This window comes from Bicyclus anynana, chromosome 4 (genome assembly GCF_947172395.1).
Source record: "Bicyclus anynana chromosome 4, ilBicAnyn1.1, whole genome shotgun sequence".
Taxonomy (NCBI): domain Eukaryota; kingdom Metazoa; phylum Arthropoda; class Insecta; order Lepidoptera; family Nymphalidae; genus Bicyclus; species Bicyclus anynana.
The window spans coordinates 12267941-12285170 of record NC_069086.1 but is presented as its reverse complement, the minus strand read 5'-3'; the positions used below and the strand labels follow the sequence as shown (position 1 = coordinate 12285170).

Here is a 17230-nt window from a genome sequence, read left to right as displayed (position 1 = left end):
GAATAATGATAAGTTGATCTTTATATTGGTTTGAAACCTATAGTATAATTTGAAATTACATTATAAGCATAATACCTAATATATTGATGGTAATTCTAGATTACCAGCGTCTTACTTATCAAAATAAGGTAATAAAACGGGAAACCTCATCTAAACATTAAATAAAACTTAGATTATATATATATATAAACATTTATTAAGAATTCACATAAGTACTATTAAAATATATGAAAAATATTTTGTCACTTTCTCTTTACATTGAATAAGAGTAGGTACACCATAATACTAGTGTAGATATATTTTTAAAAACATCACAAAATTCAAGAAAGCAAGAAGATTATTTTTACAATATAATATAGAGTACAATGAATTATCCTAATGATTACATAAAATAGTATAGACAACTTGGTTTATCCTATCAAAATAGTTTCATTTTTTTTACATTTACTTACTTAGTCTTTATTAACTGTTCAATCGAAAAAAATAAAAGGGAAGAGTAATAATAATGCTAATTTCCTATTTCAGAAAGACGGCTTGGCCTCAAAGCTTGTTGTGTGTAAACTAAAATATAGAACCAACCATAGATTTACGAGTCGGTACAAGGTACTTATAATTCTATGGAAAAAACGTTTTGTTAAATTATACCGATACAGGAGACGCTCGCGTGTGTGAGTGTGCCATTGAAATTGAATAGCACAGTCTTTCCCGACTAGTTAGAAGGGAATGGGTATATTGGTCATATTTAAAAAGATATGGCAAATATTCTATTTCTTAAAAAAAAAGCCAAACAGTCTTCCTAAAATAGAATAAGTCAAACTCGAATCAGTAACATTTAGATAGAGCTGTCATAAGGAAAATAAATGCTTGGACACACCTGATACATCAGACCTAAATTAGATTAAGTATCTATATATTTAATTATTATATATACGAGTATACTAATATTATAAAGAGTTAAAGTTTGTGCTATTGTGGGGGGTAATCTCTGAATCTACTGAACCGATTTTGAAACTAAAAAGTCACGGTAATTGCGAGTGTCATAGCCTATATTTTATCTCCGTATTCTAACGGGAACGCGAACTACGCAGGTGAAACCGCGGGGCGCCGGCTAGTCGAATTGTAACCATTACAGTACATATAAACTTTAACGGGTTTAACAGTGGAATTTAAAGACATTGTAGAGCCACCCCTAGGGGATCATTCACCCGCTGTGTCGAATTCAACCTTTCATAAATAGACCAGAATGCGTTTCATAAACAAAAGAAACTCCTCATTTGACAGATGTTGGTGGCTGAACGTTGAATTACCGAAATCTGTCACAGCTAGTGTATGATACTAAATATATACGTCGCAACGCATCCACTGCCTTGTTGCTCTAATGGTTAGATATGTGGCTTCAGATCACGAGGTCCGAGGTTCGACTCCTGGGTCGAGCTATGAAATATTAAGCTCCTCTTTCCAAGAAATTTTCAGTAACAATTCTTAGCTAAGAGTTGTAAAATTTGGTTGTATTACACAGCGCTTAGGAGAGGACATTAAGCAGTTTTTATCATCATCTGATAATAGTAATAATCATTTCAAAATCAAACTTTACCATGGATTTTGGATTGAAACATAGGGTCTAAACAATATTTCCCCTTTTCTAAAAGGAGGGAGGCGTAATCATGCAGTGGGTCGTTAAAACAGGCTGTCAATGAATGCACCAGTATAAGTATAACATTGTACGAAGTGGTTTATAGAATGTGAACTGGATATTGATATCGAATAGATAAAAAATATAGTGCAATATCTAATCTGACCTAATTTTTTATCGCTTATAATATCTCTGATCCGATCCGATTGATCTACTACAGCTGTACTATTCTGCAAATGTGATTTTCCCATTCTATAGTATCGTGTTAGAGAGATAGACGTGAATTCGAAATCGGCATTTGCGAGTTTACAAAATATCGTTACAGAATAACCCTGCAGCAGTACTATTCTGAAACGATGTTTTGTCTCGCAAGTGCGAGTATCGAATTCATTTCTATCTCTCTCTGTCTAACACTTCGACCATTAATAACAGGACCTGCCTCGCTAGACATTACTCCTCTGGCAAAGATCAAAAATCAATGATCTAACGCGTTTATAAAAACTGTTGCTATAGAATCGATGTTTCATTGTTGTAATCGTTTTCGTCGTGTAAAGAGCTCCCAAAAAATGTATTTTTGTAAATTTATGTTAAAACGGCCGACAAGTTGTAGTTTAGTAAGTACCTTAATTATATCAAATTTGTAATAAAAACAATATCTAAACGGAAACGCAAAACATCGATCAAGTAATCGAATATTTTATGTAGGTATATATTCTGTGGATAGTCTAAGCGATGCGTTTGTTAGTCTGTGTAAAAATTACGCATGTTTGTATTGCGAATCAAATTTTTAGTTGTGTGTAGTGTATGGACACAGAGTATATTTAATGGTGTTGAATATTTTCGATGGGTGAGTTTACCTCGCCCCCCTCAAAAAACGACAGCCAATTTTGTTGGTGAATTTGAGTGTGATGCATCTCCATTATCTAATTCCTCTATGGCCTAACACGATAATATAGAAGGAGAAAGATGAGTTAAATTAGAAACTAGCTCTTGCAAATTATACAGAGAATCATTACAGAATAGTCCTGCCGGTCTGACATCAGTGATACAATTCGATAGTGAGTTCACCGCTGAAAATACATGCACCTTAGATCTAAAAGTATTTTAATTAAATACAATAGGTATACCTTAATATAAACACTGATATATGTCATAACACATTTAGATTTCTTATATTAATTACATGAGTAAGACTTTATATAGATGACGATATTAATCGTTAATGACTCTAGTCTCGGCGTTACCCTCCTAAGCCAATTTTAATCGACTTTTATAATTTTTAAAATTAATAGGTACCAGCGACGAAGAGTTCATGCAATCCGATTTAGGGGTTATCTTTATAAATCCATGCATTTTCATTGTTATACTGTATGTCGATATATGAGAAACCAGAGTTTGTATCATGATAAATGAATTTCCTTTTCTTTGGGACGGTTTACCTTCATCTAAATTCCATTATTCGCCACTGAAACGTACGTCTGTCAGATTCATTAGGGTATATTTTATTGTATTTTATCCAGGAGAAGGAGATTTTTAAATTATAAATCGATTAAGAAATATGTATAAAGTTATATAATAATGTCGAATTATTCGATAATAGATTTGACTTTATTTTGTTGCTTTAAAAGTTAATAATACAAAAAGAAAACTGGCTTTCTTCACCTTGACCTTATAATTAACGATTAATATGTAACATTATTTTATTTTACACATTGTTTTATTAAAAAATTTAGTAAATAGGTATTTACGAATATGTGCGTTTTTACAATCATGATTAATACATGATACCATTAAATATATATTACATAAATGTTTTAAGAAAGAGAGAATAATACAAAAATATAAAACTCTATGCTTTTGAATCAAAACTCTCTAAAATATAGTCCCCAATGACAGACAGAGATTTATTTATTTACATAAAATATTGAATTCTCATTCTAAAAAAAGTACTTATAGATTGCATTTTATAGATTAGTAATTAAATATAAAACTACAAAGCGGAATTATAAATCATACCGATTATTTTTGGTTTAGTTCATACAAAAATAATAGAGGTTTTATTAAATATATATATTTGTAACAGGTATGGGCCTAATGCAATCTATCAATATTCATATTATAATATAAGAATAACACTGAATATAATATTTGTCAAATATTAGTCTCATATTCATATCGCCGTTGCTTTTACAGAACACTGGTCTATAGCAATTGCCACTAAAATATCACGCTTACTCGCAAGAGCAGTGGCGTGCATAAGGTTGTTGATCAGGGTATGCTCTAGTTAGACAATTTAACAAAACCGGGAAAGTTTGCATTGGGTAAGCATTTACAAAATATTTGTTAGGGTATGCAGTGCTTTAATACTTGTATTAAGTGCACGCCACTGCGCAAGAGTATATCTTACAAGTAGAGTGTGATACCTATACAGGGTGATTCGGTCTTTAGTGCGGATATTTTTTTTCGTGGTTCTGTATCATTAATAGAATATAAATCTACAAACAGTTCGATACATTTTATGTAATTTTTTTTTTTTAATTTATGTCTCTAAAATAACAAAATAATGTACATATTATTACTAAACAAGATATATTCAGCTTAAAAGTGATCTGGTGACGTCCTTTAGGTATCAAACGAAAATAAAATAAACGCACAATAGGGTGACCCTAAAATTCTGTTCAAAAGTAAATAACTTTAGCTAACGATAATTTTGTTATTTTTGAGTTAAAAAAAAAAAGAAAAAATACGTGATCATTAAATTTTGTTTATGTACAAAATATAAAAATATCCGCACTAAAAAAATTTTCTTCCTGTATAACTCTTAAAGTAAGAAGGAAAAATTTGTCACTGCTTAATTATTATAATCCGAAACTAAAATTCATGAGACTGTATTTAGCACATTATTCATATCAACTAATATTTGACTAATATCCAGTAATAGGTATGAGTTGAAGAATATATTCCATATTAAGAATATGTGCTTTACAGCCTAATATAACACCTCTAAAAGATAAGTTTTATTACATGTATGATGCCCCCTATACTACGAGTAGATGGCACTTGAGAACATGAAAAATAATACTAAATGTGCAACTTTATACAACCACTACGACATCCGGTGCACATTGGGATACTTAAAAGTTATTAACTTTTATTATTAGTTCTAAAGGAATCAAAAATTAACATAAGTATATCATAGGTTTTTCAATGCATTCGTAAGTTAGACTTGGCAATGCCGGATTAAGAGAATATATTCCCATCCCTCATCCATAAGTAAACTATAGTGCTCACCACGGATCTTTATGTTTGTGAAGTTAGCTGCGGAATGAGTAAAGACTCGCGGTCAGCTGCTCCCCGCCCGCGCCATTTATAGTGATATTGATTCATTGCGCAGTCATTTGTTGCTAACTTCACAAACGCAATATCTCGTGGCGGGCACTGTACAAAGAAATAATGAATAAAAGTTGTAATAATTTAAAACGCACAGATAATTTTTCAAATTTAGTAAAACGATAATGAACAGTTTAAAACCAGTTAAAAAAAAAGTGTCAGCTAGCCTATTACTTAAATAGCTTATAGACTAAGACTTGAAAAACAACTATAGATGGTACCTATAGCTAGTATAATTATTACCTCATAGTATTTCAATCAAGTGCCCCAAATTAATAATATCACTGTTTGCGCCATTTAGTTTTTACTTTTGGCGATTGGGCCAAAACGAATGCATTGAAAGACTTAATAATAATCTCCCTTCACTTCAGTCGGCCATATTTATAGCAGCATAACCAAGTACTTTATAGATAAGATAGTTCACAAGTATATATATGCAAACATTTTACTCTCTAAAATATTTTATTTTTAAACTCAATGTCATAACAAAACAAATTTTACAAAAAATCAAGTGTTAAAATAAGACACTAAATTAAAAATAATATTCATTGGCGCCAATCAATTAATTTAACGGATTACCTAATTAAAGAAAAAATCACAATTTAATACATTTGAATATCAGAAATCAGTCCACGTGGACGATTTCGTTATAATTTATTCCACAGCCTAATTTACTTTCTAAATACTGACTCAGTTCAAAATAAACCGATGACCTAACAATCATTTAAATTCTGCCCTCAACTATTTTGAATTCGTGTCGTGACCTGAGTCGTGATGTATTTTGCATAATTATTTTGTTTAAGACTTTCTTGATTCAGATTTCAACAACTCTTAGAAGTTTCAAATAAAATATACGAAGATTTTTTTAGTTTATAATATTACAAGTCCATCGAAAAATTTAATCAAACGTAGCTTTAGTTTTTTGAGTTTACATTTCCAAGGTTGGGAGTCCCCGCCCCGTTGATCTATTGTCATACCCACTCCTAATACAGTATTTCCCGACTAGCTGGAGGGGAATAGGAATGGTCATATTTAAAAGATATGACAAATATTCTTTTTCAAAAAAATTTGGTCACGTCACAAGGATACGAAACAATAAATTGAAAATCCATTTTCGTCTTAAATATTTAGTACCTAAAATAATTGTAGTTGCCAATTCTGACTAGATTTTTTCTCCATTTGTCCACATCAAGCAATGATTGGTGAGCTAACAGCTTGTTCAGTTGTATTGAATATTTAAGTTCATAGATCATATCTTCAACGTTTTTCCATTTTTATCTAAAATTGCAAATCTTGCGCAATACCTTGTGTAAAATGTGGACACTATCCTAAAGTCGTAAAACCGAACAAAAAATATTTTGTATAATACTCTTTTTTTTTTACAAAATAATTTTAGATGTTTTTCAACATGACCAAATATTACCCCCCATAATTGGCAGTTTTTTGTTTGGGATTCAGGGGATTCCAAACAAAAAACTGCCAGAAAAGAATCCACTTTAATGGATACGGACCTGGATTCAGGTTCTCTAACCGTGAAGCTATTATTGATTCTTTGTGTTGTTAAGTCATCAATCTATCTTAGCAACTAGAGTAAACGACGCACATTTACTTTTTGGCATTTCCTATTTACATATCGCACCAACAAACTGGAAACAAATACAATTGTATTTGTTAAATAATATTAAATGTTACAGTTTTGATAGAGAACTCTATAAATCAATAAAAAAGGAATGTTTGTCGTTCGGTAGAACTGCGTTGTTTTTTTTAGTTAAAAGATTAATACAATTTCTAAATATTATGTCGAACAGAATTGAACCTATTTGGTAAACATAGAATGTTGGCCAAACTTTTCCTGTCTCAACGAAAAAGACTTTTGAGGAACTAAATGTTCCTCAATTTAAAAAGCAAATCATCAGTTTTATATTTTTTTGGATGTTTGTTTTACGTCTGCTTTTGATCTTTAGACTTAGTTTCTACCTGTGAAAGCCGAAAGAAAATTCGTTCACCAGTTTTGTAAATTAATATTTGCCCATGGTGAATTTTTGATTTTATTAAATTTATTCAATTTAAAGACACTCTGAATTTATTATCTTAGGTATATATAACATATTTAATTAGAGTAGTAGTAGCTGCCCATTATATATTATGTGTTATCATCAGGACTCTTCTAGGCATTTCTACAGACCATTCTAAGACTATTTCTGTATGGCAACTTGTTTGACATATCCACTTAGCGAGAGTTTTAAAGCTAATACATTCTATGTAGAACTTATATTTGGTAAAAAATGGCGTACGAAATAATACGACGTTAAAAAACGAATACTTAAGTCCACTAGTAACTTAAGGTTTTCAAAATGGAAACAGTACAAAGATTATATGTCTCAGACTAATTACATAAGGACTAGTATCGCACCCAAATTCACGAACAAAATTGTCTGTAATTTTTCGAGGAAAACAAGCTTAGATAAGATATATATCTTTTACTAAACTTGAAGTTGTTGACCGTTTTTTACACAATTTAACTACACAAAAAGATATTTTTACGGAGCTCTTAAGCCGACAACTATGGAACATCGATTCTACAGAGACAGTTTTTATAATCGCATTAGATCGTAGATCATATACTTTGACAGAAAAGTAATGTCTATCGAGGCAGGTCCATATGTAATTAGTCTGAGATATATGTCTACCATATTCAGTCCTGCGTAGCGAGAGGATAGTCCTGTGGTAAAGCGTTCAGTACTTCTTTGGACAGTTCCTTGTAAGCGAGCTCCATTATATTCTGGACTTTGTCTTTGAGTGTTGGGACGTCATCCATCGTGAGACCGGCGGTAGGAATCGGTTCTAAACACTGGATTATCGCGTGCCCTGAAATTTTGGATTAAAAACATTGTTATTTTAACTTGTACGTAGTAGGTTAGCTAGGTGAGCTTATGGTTTAAAAGTCTGCGTTGGCCAGATCTTTGTCATAGTGTATAAGTTGAATTCTCAGTCCATGCGCTTACCATTGATATTTGTAGGCAACCAACAAGGGAGTATTGTCCAAGGGGAGTTCAGAACTTGGACTTTGGAAATACTTATGGTGTGAGTATTTAGGGATCTGTATCTCAAAAGGAAAAATCGGTCTGTCTGTCAAGACCTTTTAATTTGGGAATGCGTAGAGGTATCAAGTTAAAATTTAGATAGGGTAATTGACTCATATCAAATTTAATTTAACAATATTAATTTCGTATAGTACTTGCAATAAGGGTCCGAAATATATCGATATAAATTACCTAATAAAGGTTATGAATTTCTTATAAAAAAAAAACTTCCAAACGTCAAAAACGCTGTTGTCCGTTTTGTGACGTCACAATATTACTTGATATACTAAACGTACTTAGGCTTAAACTTACTCGTACGCTGATTTTTAACTAATATTTTGGTCAAACGTTCCGTTCGGTAAAGGATTAGTTAACGTGACGTCATGAAACAGTTGAAGTATATATCCATCATAGCCGACAGCGTTTTGGCTCGTATTGCCAAATAAATTTTAAAAATTCAATGTTTCATGTAATCACGTCTTAAAAAAATATCATATTTTTTTACAATCTAGCAGAACGATAATGGTCAATTTAAGACCATTTAACAAAGTGTCAACTGGCCTATTGTACACTCAGGTCTTCGGTCCACTGCGCAATTTGATTCCTGAATTATGTATTTATAATGAACCTACGTACGGGACCCTCAGTTGGCAAGTTCGACTCGCATTTGGCCGGGATTTTTAAAAATATGTGTGCCATAAAATAATGCATACTGCTAAACTTCAACATTAGTACAATCGCTGCGAGGTTCATAATATGTGTAGGTAATATTTTAATACATACAATGAAGAGATCTCACAAGTAGTACGGTTTATTCTTTTAAGGTATGGAACTCTAAAAATACCTACTTGATAATAATCAGTGTACATGTGTGACACTGAATGTTAGTGTTTCAGATTATACTCAACTTAACATACGATAAAAATATCGATGTTAAGTGTTTATATCGATATGGTATGCGATCTGTAATCTATCATTGTTTTATCATTTCATTTACTGAGTTAGCGCAAAATTATTGCTGCTAAATGGGCTATAGGCTATTGGGGGATGACGCTAATATTGGTCGTATTTTAAAGGTATGGCAAACATTCTTTAAAAAAATAATTACTTGGCGGCAGTATTAACAATAGCGGTAGTTCTTCCCCGGTGTAGGGGTCTAAAGAAAAACTCTAAATTCAAAATTCATTTATTTCAAGTAGGCTCAGTTTACAAGCACTTTTGATACGTCAGCTGACTATTTGCAAAGACTCTACCACCGGAAGGCAAATCCTGCCTTCCGAACGAAGGTAATCGTTCGGAAGGCAGGATTTGCTGAGAAGAGCCGGCAAAAAATTCAACAGTTGTTCTTTTAACAGATCAAACATTATTATAATTTAGAATAATTCATAAAAACATTACAGTTTCTTATTTTTTTACGTGATCCGATAGCCCCCAAGCACCTTTATCATTAAGGAATTCATCAATGGTATAGTAGTAACCTCGACTAAGCAAACAATTTTTAACACATTGCTTAATGTTATGCATTGACAGGTCCATAACAGTTTGGGCCTCCTGTTATAGACGAGTACACCCAAACCAACAAACCAGAAACTATTAGTATACTGACCTTTGTTGAAGATATATTTCTTTCTATTGATGAAATAGTAGGGCGATATGACGACCGGTAGGATCGGCACCTGAGCGGCGACGGCTATGTTGAACGCACCTTTCCGAAAAGGAAGCAGTTTTGTGAAATCCCTGTTTCTCGTCCCTTCGGGAAATAGCCATAGTTTTGTCTGAAAATTCACATCGTGTGATTAAAAAAAATACCCAAACAATAGCTTACGAACTCCAATCTATAGAAGGCTATTAAAATTAAAATTTTCATGTAGAGTATTTAGTTGTTTTTTTGCGTTTAAATACTTGTGAATATGTAATACCATCATTTGTCAATCTAAATGATTATAGCACCTGATTAAAATTCTGACGTCATTAGAATTTGCGCATCGGACTCCTGTGAATCGTCAATCGTGTCTTTCGCTTTATAAATACGACAACACTGTGATACTCGGTCGTCAAATTGCTAATTGAAATTCAATCTAAGCTAATATTATAAAAGAATAAGTAGGTATAAGATTTGATTTTTTCCTTAACTGAAACTCTGAACTGAAAACTTTACATTTCAAAATTGATTTACCAATTTAAAGCTACATTATCATGTATCTTTTGACCCCGTATTCCCACGGCATCATTGGCGTATCTAGGATTATTTTCTAGGGTGGGTCCGGTCCTTGACGAGCCGCTGAGGAGAGTCAACACCGGGCAATCAATATAGTACAAATATCGTTTACAATGTTTATGGACGCTGGCCCCTGAGACGGGTCTACTGATTATATTGATTTTTCTTTGTATATTTTGTGTTTAAGCGTCCATCATAGAATTTTAAATCGGTAGCCCAGAGTTCAGGGTGGGCAATGGACCATTCTAGGATCCCCTGCCCCCATATACGCCTATGCACGGGATTTGAAACTACACGTGAAATTGTGGGATCTGGTAGTCTGGGGTCTTAATAAATATAGTTAAATCCTCAACAGCTCAATGGTGAAGGGGTCGGACCCATTACCAAGAGACCGTGGTTTTAACCTCTCGCAAAAAAAAAAGACAGGAAAATATTCACCTTGTTCTTGATCATGACCTCGGAAGTCGCCTCTAAGGTTTTGTATGCGTCTTTAGAGTTGTTCCTGTCTATAAAAACGACCCCCGCGAGGTACGCGGACAGACCGAACGGCCACACGTAGAAGAGCTCCTTTCGCGCGACCGCTGCTACTTTGACCGCTACGTGCCATATATTGAAGAGGCCTGAAAATTCATCATCATCATCATCATCATCATCATCGTATCATCATCATCATCATATAGGCTAATAGTCTAACACGCTGCCCAATGCGGATTGACAGACTTTTCGAAAATTCTCAGGTATGCAGATTGCAGATTTCCTTCACCGTTTGAGACACGTGATATGTAGTCTCTAAAAATGCACATAACTGAAAAGTTAGAGGTACATGCCCCGCCCTCGCTATCGAAGGTAGAAGTCATATCCACTGGCTCAAATCATCAGCCACTGACGATTGACAGCCGATAAAACTGATTATGCGTCGGTTGCGACCAACACACGATCAGTTTTATACCGCTACAGACATGTGAGCTTACTTGATCGTCAGTGTCTGACGTAAGATGTGCAACATGTGTGTTAAACATTAAACCGTTTGACATCAGAGTTTGCCGTAGTTTAATAAAAAATAGGAGGATCATTGTACTTTGTTAGTCTAATAAGTAATTCAAATATTGTTTTATTTAGCCAAAAATTTTCATATCTTTGCGAAACCGAGGCTGGTCGCTATTACATAAGGTAAATATAAAACAAAGTCGGGTTGGTTGGCGGTACGTCTTTGCCGGTAGGGACTAATTAAGAAAATCTCAATCTGCCCAGCCGGGGATCGAACCCAGGACCTCCGTCTTGTAAATCCACCGCGCATACCACTGCGCCACCGAGGCCGTCAAATTATGAAATTAGTCTCTTAGATTGTATTCTGGTATAGCACAAAGGGTAAAGTATTTTTCAGATAGCATGGAGCGGGTGACAGTTCGTTTCGCTCTTGACAGTTGGCCGCGTTTCGCGATAATGGTACGTAATATGGACGTCATAAGGCAACAGTCACCGTAGCCAAGCTGTCTGAAAACACTTTAGTTTGCAGAATCTTAACACCACAAGACACTGACTCTTACTTAGTCAGATTTAAAAAAGTATTTTTGTATTTCACTAATCAATCGTTAAATTTAACAGCCGATTAACAATTATTTATTTGTTTTTAATTTTAATGTTTATTTCAAATTAATGGTGTATGAAATAACAAGCCACAGCTAGTAATATAAAATTCATTGAAATGCAAAAAAAACAAGGACAATGATATAAAAACAATTTAGTGTTAATTTTAGCATTTACATCCTACTAATATTATAAACGCGAAAGTTGGTATGGATGTTTGTTAACGCCGCAACTACTTAACCGATTTTGACGAAATTTAAAACGAAGATAGATAATACCTTGAATTAACAAAAATTAGGATGCAAAGTAGCCTATGTCTACTTTGCATCCTAGAAAAATCCAGGGTTCCCGCGCGATTCGTGAAAAGTGAATTCGACGCGGACGAAGTCGCAGGCGTCCGCTAGTATTAAAATAAAATGATGTACACATATCTTCTGATTAAATATTTATTCATGTACCAAAAAACAAATGGCTTATATTAAATTGGATAATTAGTTTTAAGAAAATTGTGAACATACAAAGATATGCATAATTAAATGATCAACAAATTAATATTCCACCAGAAAAGAAGTCTTTTTGAAATCGCCCAATAAACAGTCTAAACATGAAATCTAGAGATCCTGGGTTTGGTTTCAGCATGGCATAGGATTTTGCAATTTTAAATTGGCTAAATTGGCTTGGCTATTGGCAAAAACATACCCTCAATGATGTAGTGTTTCAACACAATCCCATGAATACACTGACTAGTTAGGGTTATAAATAAACCGTACCCCGCCAAGTTAATGATACACCATCGTAAACTGCATCATCACTTAGCATCAGGTGAGATTGTAGTAAAGTATTATATTACTTTGCTAATTAATAAAAGTCTTAATTATATACCTATTTGATTAGAAGCAGATTCACAGTTAATTTTTTTAATACTCTTATGCATTACAGCTCATAAATTTTAATTTGTGATTATAATATACATGGGCTTTTAATAGCAACAACATTGTTTTAATCATCTTTTACAAGTTTATAATTAAGTGTATAATACAAGTTTATAATTATGTTTAAAATACAAAAACAGTTTTATCTAAATTTTTGTTTGCTATGTAATGGTACAGAATCTTCATTGTGGGGTTTGGGCAAGAACAGAGTTTTAATTGCACAGGTATTAAAAAAAAAGAATTTAGGGGGACAGAAGAAGGGGTGTTTCCTGAGAATTTGACTTTATGGGCCAAGTAAGATCAATTCTGAACATGGCTATGTCCACATTGTGGTGATGTGGTGGTGGATAAATTGATCAAGATTGTAAAGATACTAGGACCCAACCATGTTCTGCCACATCTTTTTTTTATGCCAAAATTCTGTTTCAGAAGCGTGCAAACCCAAACATTAATCATGAGTTTTATATCAGATGATTTACATATTTACAAGACTATTCCATTGTTAGTCTAATCTATTTTTCCTTATATAAACATAAATATTTTGATTTTCAAAGCATATTGATGACAATAAATGAACTATGGGTGGGTCAATTCAAACATGTTTATTGTTTTAATTTAGATAAATGGGGCTATAACCTTAAGTAGCTTATCTGACCTTTGATATTGTTTACCACTTAGGATTTACAATTTCCGTATAATAGGCTAGTTGACACTTTTTTTTAAATGGTCTTAAATTGTTCCTTATCATTCTACTAGATTGAAAAAGATATATAAAATTTTTTCGAGATGTGATTACATGAAAATTTAAATTTTTAAATATTTTTTGTCAATACAAGCCAAAATACAAATGCTTGATGGTTTACATTTTATTTGTTTCATGACGTCACTTTAACAAATCCTATATCTAACAGAGTGTTTGACAAAATTATTAGTTAACAATTAGTTTGAAGTTTAGTACATCAACTTTATATTTATTAATTGATATCAATATATTTCAGACCCTTATTCCATGTGCTACACGAAATTAATATTGTTTTTATTAAATTTGATATGAGTCAACTTCCCTATTATAGAGCCTATAAGAATGTTAATATTTAAGTTAGATATTGCACAGCCAGTCATTCCAATATAGAAATACCCCAGAGATACCAGTATCTAGTATTATGCACAATACTAAACGCTCCTTGGTTCACTAAAACAGCAGACATGCATGAATATCTTGAAATGCCGACAGTCATGGAAGAAATAACAAAAAACGCAATAAAACACAAAAGCAGAATGTTAGAGCACACAAACAGTCTTGCCAAAACGCCTGGTAAGATGAAAAGGCTAAAGCGATCCACTGTGGAAGAGTTGAGTTTTTTTTTTTTTTTTCAAGTTAGCCCTTGACTACAATCTCACCTGATGGTAAGTGATGATGCAGTCTAAGATGGAAGCAGGCTAACTTGTTAGGAGAAGGATGAAAATCCACACCCCTTTTCGGTTTCTACACGACGTCGTACCGGAACGCTAAATCGCTTGGCGGTACGTCTTTGCCGGTAGGGTGGTAACTAGCCACGGCCGAAGCCTCCCACCAGCGAGACCCGGACCAATTAAGAAAATCTTAATCGGCCCCGCTGGGGATTGAACCCAGGACCTCCGTCTTGTAAATCCACCGCACATACCACTGCGCCACGGAGGTCGTCAAAAGAGTGATGGACTAACCAATGTATGACCATAACACAAAGAGGCGCTTAATGTAGGGACCTCCAACCTAAAAAAAATCCTCTTCTATCAAAAAATCAGTTTATAGTCGATTGACTGATAACTGATGGACCTAACTAAACAAAAAAAAAAGTTAGATATTGTGTAGTCACTACTTTTTCTAAAAAAAGTATATCTTTCGATCCTAGAAAATTTCATATGTAATTAAGTTTTTTATGACGTAACTCAGATTTGCTAATTAATCTACCAGTATAAGATAATTAATTGAAGATGTTGATTACAACTATAATATTTAACAGGACCATTAACTTGAATTTTATTAGTGTAATAATGAGATTATCTTTATCTACAGAGATTAAAAAAATTGTTCTTTTATACAAACTTAATAACATTATCTATACTAATATAAAGCTGAAGAGTTTGTTTGGTTGAATGCGTTAATCTCAGGCAGGAAATACTGATTTGAAAAATTATTTCAGTGTTAGATAGCTCATTTATCGAGGAAGGCTATATATTATCCCCATATTCGTACAGGAACCACAGGGGTAAAACTCGTCAGCTAGTGTAAATATATTTTAATCAATTAGACATTTTAAATGTTGAATGATTTATTACATATCTATACTAATATTATAAAGCTGAAGAGTTTGTTTGTTTGGTTGAACGTGCTAATCTCAGGAACTACTGGTCCAATTGAACAAAAACATTTCAGTGTTAGTTAGCCCATTTATAAAGGAAGGCTATATGCTATATATTATCCCCGTATTGCTACGGGAACTGGAACCACGCAGGCGAAACAGTGCGGCCTCAGCTAGTGTAAATATATTTTACTCAATTAGACATTTTATATACTGAATGATTTATTACATATTAACATGTTTCAGTCAATAGTTCTATGATTAAGAAGCCTGACTCTGAACTGAAGGTCTCGGGTTTGATTTTCACCTGTTGCAATATTATGTGGTATCAACTCCTAGCGCAGGGAGTTTGTTAGTGATAGGGAAACAGGGAATATAAGCTGTGGCCAATAAAAAAATATTTTTTCATTTATTTAAGTTTACTATTAAGTGGAAAGATTTGTTTGTTTGTATACATTGAAACTACTGAACTAATTTGAAAAATTTTTTCACCAAGGGAAAGCTAAATTATCAGGTTATAAGATATGCCATATTTTATCCCCGTATTCCCACCGGAATGGGAATTACAAGAGTGAAACCGCAGACTTCTGCTAGTTTATGAATAACTTTACTTAATTAAGATTTTACCTAAAATGTCGATTGTAGATTGATGGTTTGATACAATAACAGCTCCCCTGTCTTCTGCCAGAATTTGCCCATTTCTTAAATGCCACTTAATTTCTATTAGTTTAGTAATATGTTTGATTATTTGTGCTCCGTACCTGTAAACAACAGCAGTTTTATAGACAAAACACTATCAACTGTAGTAAAAGAAAATATTGTACAATAACATTGTTCAAGTAGCAATATGCTTTGAGTACTTATTAAATAATCATACGCTACGTAACACTTACAGAGAGTTCTTCACGTTTTTTTGATTGAATACAAAGAATGGTAACATCACTAAAGCAACGACTGATGTCCAAATATAAAAGACTAGAAACTTTGACTGAAATTTCACATTGTTGGGCGTTTCTGAAAACAGTTGTTTTAAAATATACGTTGCCATTGTTATAACACAAACGTAAACAATTACGTCCCACATGATGTTTGCGGGCTGGCGGGCAGTCTCCGGGTCTTTTCTTCAAACAATGATCTAAATTATATCGAATGCTGCATGACTCAACTGCCCGCTTCAATTTTATGGTCTAATCTGCTCAATTAATTCAATTTGTAGCCGCAATTGATTCGATATGCTATATGTTTAACTTTTGTCGTAAATTTATTTTGAAATCAATAAAAATATGCTCTTTCGTAAACTTCATTGATTTTTCACTACTACGAATACGATTCACTTTACACATATATTTATTTAAAAAGCGACTTGATATTTTTATGTCTGTATTCAGTAAGAATAATATTTTACGGATCTTTAATTTGAGCAATCAAAATAATAATCAAACAAGAGCAAAACGTTCCCGCGAGCGCGTCTTGTAAGTCGTATCACAGACTAAAAGCAAAATGTAAGTAAACACTAGACACTGACATTGACAAACCAATAGATAATAAACGAGAATGCGACAGAAGATATTAGTCTCAAAGAGACCGAACCTCTCTGAGCTTGGAGGATTTAAAATTCATTGTTGATTTTTATATTCTCTTATAGGAGATTGCATAATTTTATTAACTAACAAATTACCTACGAATACCCGATAATTTATAGAATTGTCGCGGTCTAATCCTGTCATTAGAGTAGGTTGTCAAAGGAGTAGGCTATCATTACCGGAAGGTAATCGAATATTGCAAAGCCTCACCTTGTTATTAAGAACTACATTAATCATGGTTTTTATCCAACGGCCGCATGAATGCGTGACGTAGTGTAGTGTGTAGTAGTGTAGAGTGTAGTGGCCTTACGTTCTGTATCCACGGACGTGGGTTCGATTTCCACAACTGAAAAATACTCGTGTGACGTGTGATGAACATGGGTGTTTTCCAGTGTTTGGGTGTGTCTATTTATTATTATATAAGTATTTCTAAGTAGTATATAAAAGTATAGATAAAATCAG

At 33.2% G+C, this 17230-nt stretch overlaps 1 protein-coding gene across 1 annotated transcript; it reads right to left on the bottom strand.

Moving 5' to 3' along the window:
* Window positions 1-173: 173 nt before the first annotated feature.
* Window positions 174-16698, bottom strand: LOC112046600 (1-acyl-sn-glycerol-3-phosphate acyltransferase alpha). Its single transcript, XM_024083293.2, has 5 exons — window positions 16079-16698; window positions 15813-15946; window positions 10763-10944; window positions 9713-9881; window positions 174-7891 (listed from the first exon to the last, which is right to left on the bottom strand). Exons 1-5 carry the CDS (start codon window positions 16267-16269, stop codon window positions 7719-7721), a joined length of 849 nt encoding a protein of 282 aa, XP_023939061.1. The 5' UTR covers window positions 16270-16698; the 3' UTR covers window positions 174-7718.
* Window positions 16699-17230: the final 532 nt, after the last annotated feature.

What these genes read in the sequence shown, in the direction of transcription:
- LOC112046600 (XM_024083293.2), bottom strand. Translation starts at nt 16,269, where the DNA reads ATGTGGGACGTAATTGTTTACGTTTGTGTTATAACAATGGCAACGTAT. An exon ending in ATCTACAATCGACATTTTAG is followed by an intron (nt 10,945 to 15,812) that starts GTAAAATCTTAA and finishes ATGAATTTTCAG; the next exon opens with GCCTCTTCAATATATGGCAC. An exon ending in GAAATATATCTTCAACAAAG is followed by an intron (nt 7,892 to 9,712) that starts GTCAGTATACTA and finishes CCAAAATTTCAG; the next exon opens with GGCACGCGATAATCCAGTGT.